This window comes from Sceloporus undulatus, chromosome 6, assembly GCF_019175285.1.
Source record: "Sceloporus undulatus isolate JIND9_A2432 ecotype Alabama chromosome 6, SceUnd_v1.1, whole genome shotgun sequence".
Classification (NCBI taxonomy): Eukaryota; Metazoa; Chordata; class Lepidosauria; order Squamata; family Phrynosomatidae; genus Sceloporus; species Sceloporus undulatus.
The window spans coordinates 119,099,750-119,110,150 of NC_056527.1; the positions used below are offsets into that span (position 1 = coordinate 119,099,750).

The following is a 10,401-nucleotide window of genomic DNA, read 5'->3' on the forward strand; positions in this document are numbered from 1 at the left end:
ATATTATTATTATTATTATTATTATTATTATTATTATTATTATTATTATTATTATTATTATTATTATTATTATTTTGAGTGGTGGGAGACTTACAAGCCTGTGGGATTGGCTTTATTTCTGCCTAGAATGCAAAGACAACAGCTGCCTAAATGTCTGTGGAATGGTGAAGGATGTTAGGAATGCAGATGGAGGCCTGGGAGCTCAAGAGTTGGGGGGGGGCGGCATTTTGGGTCTAGCTGCCCAAGGGATGCTCCAGGCCTTTCCTGCCCCCTGCATTACCTCTTCATGAAGAGGATAATAATTAATAATAATAATAATAATAATAATAATAATAATAATAATTTGTTTTATTTATATACCGCTATTCCAAAGATCATAGCAGTGAACAGCAAGTAAACTAATTAGCAAGTAAGCTAATTTGCCCCCAACAGTCTGGGTACTCATTTTAGCTCCCTCCTCGGAAGGATGCAAGCCTGAGTTGAGCTTGGGCCCTTTTGCTGGTCTTGAACTCGCAACCTTGTGGTTTTGAGTGAATGGCTGCAGTACAGGCATTGAACCACTGCGCCACCAGTCCTCAGGATGAGGGAAACCCCTCTTTTCCAAGACTCTGCCATCGACTTGCACCCACATGTCTGTCTTCTAGAAATAGGGAAGGAATTCTTCCATTCCCCTGTCTGCACATTCCTCTTTATTTCCAGGAGAAACAGCCACCTCTGGTGGGAAAATGCTTCCCCAATGTGGCTCCAGGCTGTAGGTCTAGGCACGGATGTTTCCCCAAGAGAGACCACTACTCATGGTTCAGAATGGTTTGGGTTTTTTTTTGGAAAGGAGGCCAAATGGATTGTACAGAGAGGATCTGAGGCCCGGCGGCTGGATGACGGAGTCTCTTGCGGTGTCCGCAGTGGCCAATGTGGCTGCTTAGCTGAGGTGCTTCAGGCGATGCCCAAGCGGAAGGGGGCAAAAGCAAACATCAGGCCTACTAGGATGCCTGAGATGTGGCCCATGAGAGAGCTCCTACAGAGAGGGACAGAGAGAGAGAAGCAGGTTGGATCCAGAAGGTTTAAAAATACTTAATATCTTTGGTGTTGGTTTATTACTGTATTAAGTTGTACATGTAAAAAATCAGCTCTAGGAATGTGCTTCTGTTCAATCCAGAGGTAAAACTTTGCAAGGCTCCAGCTGTTGATGGACTACAACTCTCAACATTCCTCATCACTGGCTATGCAACATGGGAGCCATAGGAATTTACATCCAGCCGCATCTGAAACTCTGCAGGTTTCCTTCCCTGGATCTAAAGCAGATCCTGGGGTTTGTACTTTAGCAAAGGACTTAGATTTTCTTTTTTCTGCCCAGAGAGTGGTATTTTTCCAGAGCCAGTCAATAAAGGCAATGGTCTAGAAATCTCTGTCAGAGAATCCTAGAGTGAGAAGAGGCCTTCCACCATTTTGGTCAAACTCCTCTGGAAATGCTCTGGCTTGTCACTATCCCTCTCGAATTGTGGTGCCCAGAACTGGACACAGGGTCTCTCCAGGTGAGGTCCAACCAAAGCAGTAGAGAGTGGCACTACCATGTGCCTCCATCAGAGATTGTGGTGGAGTCTCCTTTGGAGGTCTTTAAAGAAAGGCTAGATGGCCATTTGTCAATGGGGATGCTTTGATTGTGATTTCTTGCATGGCAGAAGGGGGTTGACCCTTGGGGTCTCTTCCAACTCTAGGATTCTGTGACTACGTTCCTCTCGGTTTTTCTGGGGTCTGTAGTTTAGGGTGGGGAACTTACCATTCTGTGATTCCTATTTTTCTCCCTTCCCTCTTTGCCTTCCTCCCCAACCAAAAGCCCTTCCTGGACACCATTTCACTCCTCAGTCTGTGAAAGCTTATACAACACCTTCTTCCAAACAGTCTCAGAGGTGCTGCAAAATCCCTTTCTGTTCTCATTGGAAAGGTTACCATAAGTCAAAGCCAACTTCTCTGCAAATGAGAACAACAAAGGCTTTCAGGGCTAGAGAGGATGAAGCCATGAAAGTGGCAACAGACTGCAATATTGCACCCCTAGAAGCCAGAAAGAATCAGCTGGGCTGCTGGACATAACATGAGATGATGCAACTGGTCGGAACAGATGAGAATGGTGGGGAAATCAAAAGATGGCAATACAAGAGACATGCTCCTCCCTCACATGGGTCCCCCAAGCGCCATGCTCTTACCTGGGACTGAAGACGGCCAGGATCAGGCACTCCAGCAGACAGAGCCACCTGGTTGTGATGGCAAAGCCACTGTTGGCCATGGCTGCCACTGGGAAGGGATCCACTTGCCGGCCCATGGCTTCCAGGGAGAAGAGGACCCCTGTGTACAGAGGGAAGGAGGCAGAAGGAGAAAGAGGATGGGAGAGGCATCCTGACCCTCACTTTTCCTCAGCATCCGCATTGGCCAGGAACTGGGGACTCCTGCTGGGTTCCTTTTAATTTTGCAAAAGGCGGCAGTGGGGTGGGTAATACGTAGGTCCAGTGCGGTGTTGTGGTTTGAGTGCTGGGCTAGGACTGCTGTGGATCAGGGTTCGAATCCCCTCTCAGCCCAGAGAACCCAACCTTGGGTGCAAGCCCCCCTCTTTGTCAGCCTTAGAGAAAGGCATCAGCAAACCGCCCTTGAATAAGTCTTAAGAGCCAGTGTGGTGTCATGCTTTGAGCATTGGACCATGGCTCTGGGAGACCTGGCTTTGAGTGCCCACTTGGCCACAGGAACTGCTTGAGCAAGTCACACTTCTCATGAAAGGTAATGCAGACCCCTCTGAAAAGGCATTGCAGGAAATCCCTGGGAGAGGTTGGCTTGAAGGCACAGAACCACAATGGTGCATGGGAAATGTGGCTTTTTTGAGGGTAAGATGGGCTTTAGGGTGGGAGAGGGTCCCTTGATGGAAACCAGCCTTCAGAGAGGAAAGCTTTGGAGGGACATTTCACTGATCAAGTTAGAATCAAACAGCAGAGGCTGCCCAACTGGTCTTGGCCCCTGAACCTCATGATGGAGGAGGAGGAGGAGGAGGAGGAGGATAGTAATGGCAGGAAGTCGGGAGTATTTTATTTGTGTTTTCCCTTCCCAACTAAGATTCAAGGGAGTTTATAAATTGAAATGTATTATTATTATCATCATCATCATCATCCCTCAGTCTGGGTAAAGCATATTAAAATAGAAAACATGACTCCATGAAGGTAAAATATCAAAAGATATCTCACCACCCTCTTTTTTCTGCATCCTTGAGACTCAAGACAGAACAAAGACAGCTAAAATTTCACATCACCAAAATATGCAGTTAAACCATCCTGAGAATTCAAAGCACACCCATTTGAAAAAGGACCACAAATGCAGACTGTCTTTTACCTTATTAGAAGCCCTTTCCTCATGAGCTGTGATTCCCCAAGGATAATGTTTGAATGTAATTAAACCATAAATAATCTATTTTATAGCCAAAAAAAAATCAACACATGTATAATTAAACTGAATAGGAAGCACTTTTGAAACCATATTCCTCATAGCAGCAAGGCTGCCTCTCCTGCTTAAAAGTCCTTTCTTTAAAATACTCTTGTTTTTTGAAAGCCTGCTGGAATAAAAACAAGCTTTTGCCAAGAGAAGGAAGGAGCCGGTCCAGCCATGTAGGGCATCATCATCATCATCTATTTGTTTCCCCCAAAACGGACTCAAAACAGCCTGGGAGCAGCCACCAAGAAGACCCAGTCTTGCGGGGCTCCTTGTCTGGAAAAGGACTAATGCAAAATGTCCTCTCCATCAGCAATCAAGCGTCCAGTTGGCCAACTTTCACCAGAGGACCTAGAGATTCCTAGAGAGAACACTTCTCTAGGCATTTGTAGGTCCTCCAACGCAATTCTATGGTAGCGTCCAGCAGAGGTTGACCGTAGATTTGCACTGAAGGACCTATAAATGGCTGGAGAGGTGTTCTCCCAGGTTAAAAACAATACAGCAGTCCCGCCACATTCACTCGGGTTAGGAGCACACGGCTCCCGTGAAAGTGGAAAAACTGCAAATCAAAAACACGACTATTTTAATCCGAGGGCACCTCTCCAGGAATCTCTAGGTCCTCCAGCAGAACTCTGCGGCAAACATCTGCTAGAATTTGACCACAGAATCACGCTGGAGGACCTACAAAATCACTAGAGGAGTGTTCTCTCTGGGAATCTTTAGGTCCTCCTAAGTGCAACTCTGTGGACAACATCCAGCAGGATTTCTCTGGAGGACCTAGAGCAGTGCTTCTCAACCTGGGGGTCGCAACCCCTTTGGGGGGTCAAGCGGCCCTTTCCCAGGAGTCCTCGAAGACCATCGGAAAACAGTAGCAAAATTACAGTTATGAAGAGAGATGAAAATAATTTGATGGTTGGTGGTCACCACAACATGAGGAACTGCAGTAAAGGGTGGCGGCATTAGGAAGTTGAGGACCACTGACCTAGAGAGTCCTAGAGAGAACACATTCATCACATTCACAAATAATGAAATCCCCAAAAGCCAGAGCCACGAATGCGGAGGGCCGGCTGTCGTGGACTTTTCATTTGCGGTTCTCCCAGCCTCATGGCTGTCCTGCCCAACCAACGTGGGGAGCCCACTGTCCATCAGCAGATGGACTGGCCACTGCTAGCCTCAGGCGGTGGGGCTTTGGGGACGGTGGGAGGCGCACCTGAGAAGCCCACGGCGCAGTGGTCCCGGTACCAGGAGTCCCCCGTCGTCGCTGCCAGCAGCAGGTTGAGGGCCAGGTAGAGCATGCTCCCCAGGAGGGCCAAGGCCAGCAGGACGGCCCCGGTCTTCAGGCTGCCCACCTCCATCTCCATCTGGCGCCCGAGGCAGAAGAAGGTGGCCATGTTGAGGAGCAGGTGGCTGGCGCTCAGGTGGTGGAAGGGGGCCAGGAAGAGGCGCTCCCACTGGCCCTGGTCCCACACCATCCGCACGCTCAGGCAGGTGCCCCTTGGGGACCGGAGCGGGTGCCAGAAGAGGGCCACATTGAGGGCCACCAGGGCCAAGGTGGCCCAGGGCAGCATGGGCAGAGCAGGCAGCCTCAGCCCCCATCACTAAGGGCCCCTGGAAGCAGGAGGGGGCCCTCTGTGACCTCACGGCTGATGTGACCTTTGACCCCTCAAGCCCTGCCTGACCCAGGAAAAAAGGCCAAGGCTCCTCTGCTTTCAGCCCAGGCGTGTCTGAGAGGGGCTTTCACAGAGCTTGGCGCAGCGGTTCTGTCTGGACCACCACTCCCAGAATCCTCCATCCACTGTGGCTACTATAGCTCCCAAAATCCTCCAGCCACAATGTGACTCCCAGGCTCCCCCAGCCATAGCCACTCTGACTCACAGAATCCCCCAGTCACCTTGGGCACTGGCCAGGGACATTCAGGACCAGTAACGTTAGGTGAGATGACTGGTGACACTGGCTGGAGGATTCTGGGTAATGCAGTCCAAGTGGGATTCGATTGATCAATATATCGATCTGTCCATCTATATCAGAGCCTTGGGAGGGCTGGGGGCCCAGTGTCGCCCTGGGCAGCGTGGCCTTAGGAGTGTGGGCCCCCAATGCCCCCCCGGGGTCTGGAGGCACAGGGTTTGCCATTGCCATCCTCTGAGGCTGAGAGAGTGTGACTTCCTTAAGGTCACCCAGTGGTTTTCCTTGGCCGAGTCTGGATTCGAACCTTGATCTCCAGAGTCGTAGTCTGATGCTCAAACCACTATACCAACACTAGCTAGTAGTGACCAATTTAATCTATTGATGCCTTTAAACGGAGGCTAGGTGGCCATCCTTTGGAGGTGCTTGGATTGTGAGTTCCTGCATGGCAGAAGAGGGTCGGACTTGATGGCCCTGGGGGGTCTCTTCCAACTCTAGGATTCTATGATTCTGTGTACAGTGGGGCCTCCACATTTGCCGGGGTTTGCGACACAGGACCCCCGTGACAGTGGGAAAGCTGCAAATAAAAAAATACTCCCTCCCTGGGAGAACACCTCTCTAGGCATTTACAGGTCCTCTATGGTCAATGTTGGCCAGATGTTGACCATAGAATTGTGCTGGAAGACCTATAAATGCCTAGAAAAGCATTCTCTCTAGAAATCTCTAGGTCCTCCGGTGCAAATTCTGGTGACAGTTGGCCACAGAGTCACACTGGAAGACAGAGACAACATACAGTAATCAAATCCACAAAAGTCAAAGCCGCAAAGGTAGAGGTTCGACTGTATATTTTGGGAGGCACTTATTCTCCCTGGCACTAGGTTCAGGCCTGTTGCCAGCTGCCAAGTGCAATGGATATATGCCATTTGGAAAAGTTACTTCCTTTGGACCAGCTTGACCCCTTCCTTCTCTTTGGACCCTTTGCTCTGGCTGCTTTTCCCAAAGGCTACAGCTCCACCTGGTGGCCATTCCCTCGCGTGGCATGTGCCCTTCTGCCCACTCTCCCCTCCCAGGCCAAGGCCATGTCCACACTGGCCATTTGCACCGCTTTGAGTGAGTCCAGACTGTCTTCAGGTGCCAAGACCAGTTCTGCACTGAATCTGAGCCATCCAATTTTAAAACTTTACCTTTTGTGATGAGATAGCAAGTGGCCAGTGAGATGGGCAACTGGAGAGAAACTCCTGGATGCAATGCAAAGGCCTTTTGGGGTGTTTTTTCTTTTTGTCTCTCTGGCTTTGGCTGCATCCACACTGCAGAAATACATAATCTGGTATGACCTGGCTCAGTGCTATGGAATTCTGGGAACTGTCATTTGTTGAGGCGCCAGAGCACAGAAAGACTGTGGGTTCTGGCCACACAAAAACAGAGGGCAATTGTGCATGTTTTGGCTAAACCTTTTCCCCAAAATGAATGCATTGCACCTGGGAAGGGAAACAACCAGGTCAGGAAAACCTTGCATGAACAAGCAAAAATACTTTGACCCTTAGAGGGAGTATCTGAGGATGATTTTTAATTCCTTTCACCCGGAGTGCAGCGGAGTCTCCTTCCATAGAGGACTTTATACAGAATCTGGATGGCCATATGTCAATGGGGATGCTTTGACAGAGAGTTCCTGCATGGCAGAAGAAGGGGGTTGGACTGGATCAGGGCCCTTCTTGAGGTCTCTTCCAACTCTAGGATTCTATGATTCTTCCAATTTTCTTACAGTCTCCGTTTTGATGGAGAGACTTATAGATCTATGCATTTCCCCCACATGCAGCTGTTTCCATCTGCTTAGAAAGAGATTTTGGAAGCAGCCACTGACTGCCTTGCCTGTTGTAAGCAGGCACATACATCTACAGTAAGGTTGGCAAGATCTGAATCCTCCTCTTTCCCAGATCAAGACTTTTTGTTGTTGCATTCTTTATTGCAAACCTGCTCCTTCAACCTAAACCTAACCTTAGCTCTCCTTCACAATCCTCCCAAAGCTAATGCTGCTAGAAAAACAAAGCAGCTAGACAGAGGAAGAGGAAGAAGGGGACCTAAAAAGACATGGTAAAAAGGAGGCTCACTTTCAGAGACTTTGTTCCCTGATGTATCCCTGTGCAATGTGCATTTATTTATGCTGTTTTACAGTATGGACTTTGTCTATCTCAGTGGTCCGCAAACTGTGCCCTTTAAGAGATTTTGGACTCTAGCTCCCAGAATCCCAGGCTGTTGGCCAACATTGCTGAGGCTTCTGGGAGCAGAAGTCCAAAATCCCTTAAAGGTCAGAGTTTGGGGACCACTACCCAATGTATTCCCTATGGGCAAGTAATTCCCAATATTTCCCTATAGGCAAGTACAGTCAGCCCTTCTTATACGTGGATTTTTTATACACGGATTCAAGCATCCACGGTTTGAAAAAGTTCCAAAAAAGTATAAATTTACTTTGATTTTCCACATTTTATAAGGGACACCATTTTACTATGTCATTATATTTAATGGGACTTCAGCATACACGGATTTTGTTATATATGGGGGATCCGGGAACCAAACCCCAGCGTATAATAAGGGTCCACTGTATTCGCCAATGATTCCTTATGGGCAAGTACGGTTTCCCTATGAGCAAATAGTGTCATTTGTCAGTGGTCACCAAACTGGGCTCTTCAAGGCATTTTGGACTTCAGCTCCCAGAATTCCAGACTATTGCTGGCTGAGGCTTCTGGGAGCTGAAGGCTAAAATCTCTTAAAGGGCACAGTTTGGGGACAACTGCTGTAGATGGTGACTAGAAATGGGATTTAAAAGGTTCAAGGAGGAAAGTGACCCTGGAGTCTCTAGATCCAGGAGCAGTCTCAATATAATAATAATAATAATAATAATAATAATAATTTTTATTTATATCCCGCCTTTCCAATTGCATGATCAAGGCGGCTTACAAGACAAGAATCAATAAAATACAGGTAAAGCATCACAATATAAAAAGTTTAAAAACATCATTACTAGGGGTAGGAACGGGAATCTATACAAATCACAATTCACTAGGGGCAAGAAAAAGACAATATATTGCACTAATCCGGGGTCGAAAAACAGAGAACAAGGAGCAGAGAAAAAACATTATTACCTAAAATGAAAAAGCCAACTGGAATAGATGCGTTTTTAATATGAATCGGATCCTTGAGGAAAGTGGGTTTTTTTGGACCGCAGCACCCAGAGTCCCCCAGCCAGCCATGTCCCAAAAAAAGTCATTTCCCCAGGGATCTGTTTGAACACCGATCTAGAGTTTCCATTTTTGCAAAATGTGAGGATGTGTCCACCTCCGCGCCTGTCCCCTCTCTGCCCAAACCCTTTCTTTTCTGGCTTTCCCTTTGCTTTCTTGCAAAGGAAGTCTTTGCAGACTCTTGCTCCGATTGCCGTGTGTTTGTGTGTTGAGAGTCAGGCTGCATCAAGGCCTGCTGCAGGAGATCTGCTGAGCGCAGCCATTGCAGAGGTCAAACCTGACTCAATGCAACGCCGTCCTCTTTTTCGCCTGTGGACAAAACATAGAGGGACCTGCCTGGGTCATGCGCCATGCGAAGGTGCAGCAACACCAGTTCGCCCAGGACCACCGAGTGTCGCACAGACGCAACAACAGACCAGGTTTAGTAAACAGCCTGGTATCAGCACCCAAAACAGGGCCAGGAGGTCAGCTTTGCTGCACCCCAGACACTCCTACATATACATTATCCTGATGGCGAGGAAGGAAGACGGACAGATTTAAAAATAATTATATATATATATATATATATATATATATATATATATATAATATCAATCAATCAATCAATTGCCTTTATTGCAGTTAACAAACCATTGGCAAACTGAGAACAAAATACGACACTCATCCGAACATAAGAACAGCCACCGAATTAGAGAAAGTCCTGTCTGGTGCAAAAGTTACAGGCTTATAAAAAGGAGATAAGTACTTATATTCCTTATGAAATAATAAAAACAGGTTTAGAACAATTTTCAACCTTGCCGTTATGACACATGATGGAACCAGTCAAACAAGCATTTCATTTAAAACAATTAAAATCAACATATTGTGATCAATAAGGAAACGGAAGTCTGAAATCTCACATCAATATCCAAACCATGTTTTATTTATAATATATAATGTATTAATAAAACACATATAATAGTGATAGATGCATGCTAACTGCATTGTTTCTACAGTGCAGATGTACCCCATTAAGACCAAAAACCTTGCAAAACTACAAATCACAGGATTCCATATGGAATAGAGCCAGGGCAATTAAAGTGGTGTCAAACTGCATTATTTCTGCAGTGCAGATGCAGCCTGAGTCTTAAAGGTGTCTCTGTCTGGCTCAAGGCTATGGAATTCTGGGAGTAGGAGTCTGTTGCAGGGCCTTCCTTCCTTAAGCTCTGCTCCGCTCTGGGCCCACAACAAACTCCAACTCCCAGAATTCCATAGCCTTGAGCCAGATAAAGCAGTGCCAAACCAGATTATTTCTCCAGTCTGGATGCAGCCTCTGATTCCGGGAAATGTGCTCAGCATATGACTCAGGCCATGCAATGGGTTTCAGGGGGGCTGGAGAGCTCATACTCAGGTAATGATGCCCCCCCAAAAACAGACTCCAAGCCCCCCGCCCCCAGACAAATAAATCCAAATCATCCCACCCTCCAGGACTCTGCATCCCAAGACCCCGACCAGGGCCTCTGGAGAGTCTCTGGGGAGAGGAGATAAGGAGTATCAGGGGAGCAAGTGTTTGGTGTAAACACCTCTCCTGCCCTTTGGCCGTCCTTCAGGGCCTTTTTCCAGGGCCTCTTCCTGGACCCCTCACGCCAACCCTGCGCAGTCTGTCTGCAGTCAGGGAAGGTTCGGGCCATTGGTGTGCGTGAGTGTGTCTGCCGGACAAGGTCCAAGGGGCAAAGGTCCAAGGCGGTGGCACCTTTGAGACTCATGGTGCACAAGAGCATCAAAGAGTTGAAAGAGATGGCAAGGGCCATCCACTCCA

The 10,401-nt window shown here is 47.7% G+C and overlaps 1 protein-coding gene across 1 annotated transcript; it reads right to left on the reverse strand.

Moving 5' to 3' along the window:
• Window positions 1-826: 826 nt before the first annotated feature.
• LOC121933950 (rhomboid-related protein 4-like) lies at window positions 827-5,033 on the reverse strand. The gene is made up of 3 exons (XM_042473930.1): window positions 4,676-5,033; window positions 2,202-2,340; window positions 827-1,015 (listed from the first exon to the last, which is right to left on the reverse strand). Exons 1-3 carry the CDS (start codon window positions 5,031-5,033, stop codon window positions 934-936), a joined length of 579 nt encoding a protein of 192 aa, XP_042329864.1. The 3' UTR covers window positions 827-933.
• Window positions 5,034-10,401: the final 5,368 nt, after the last annotated feature.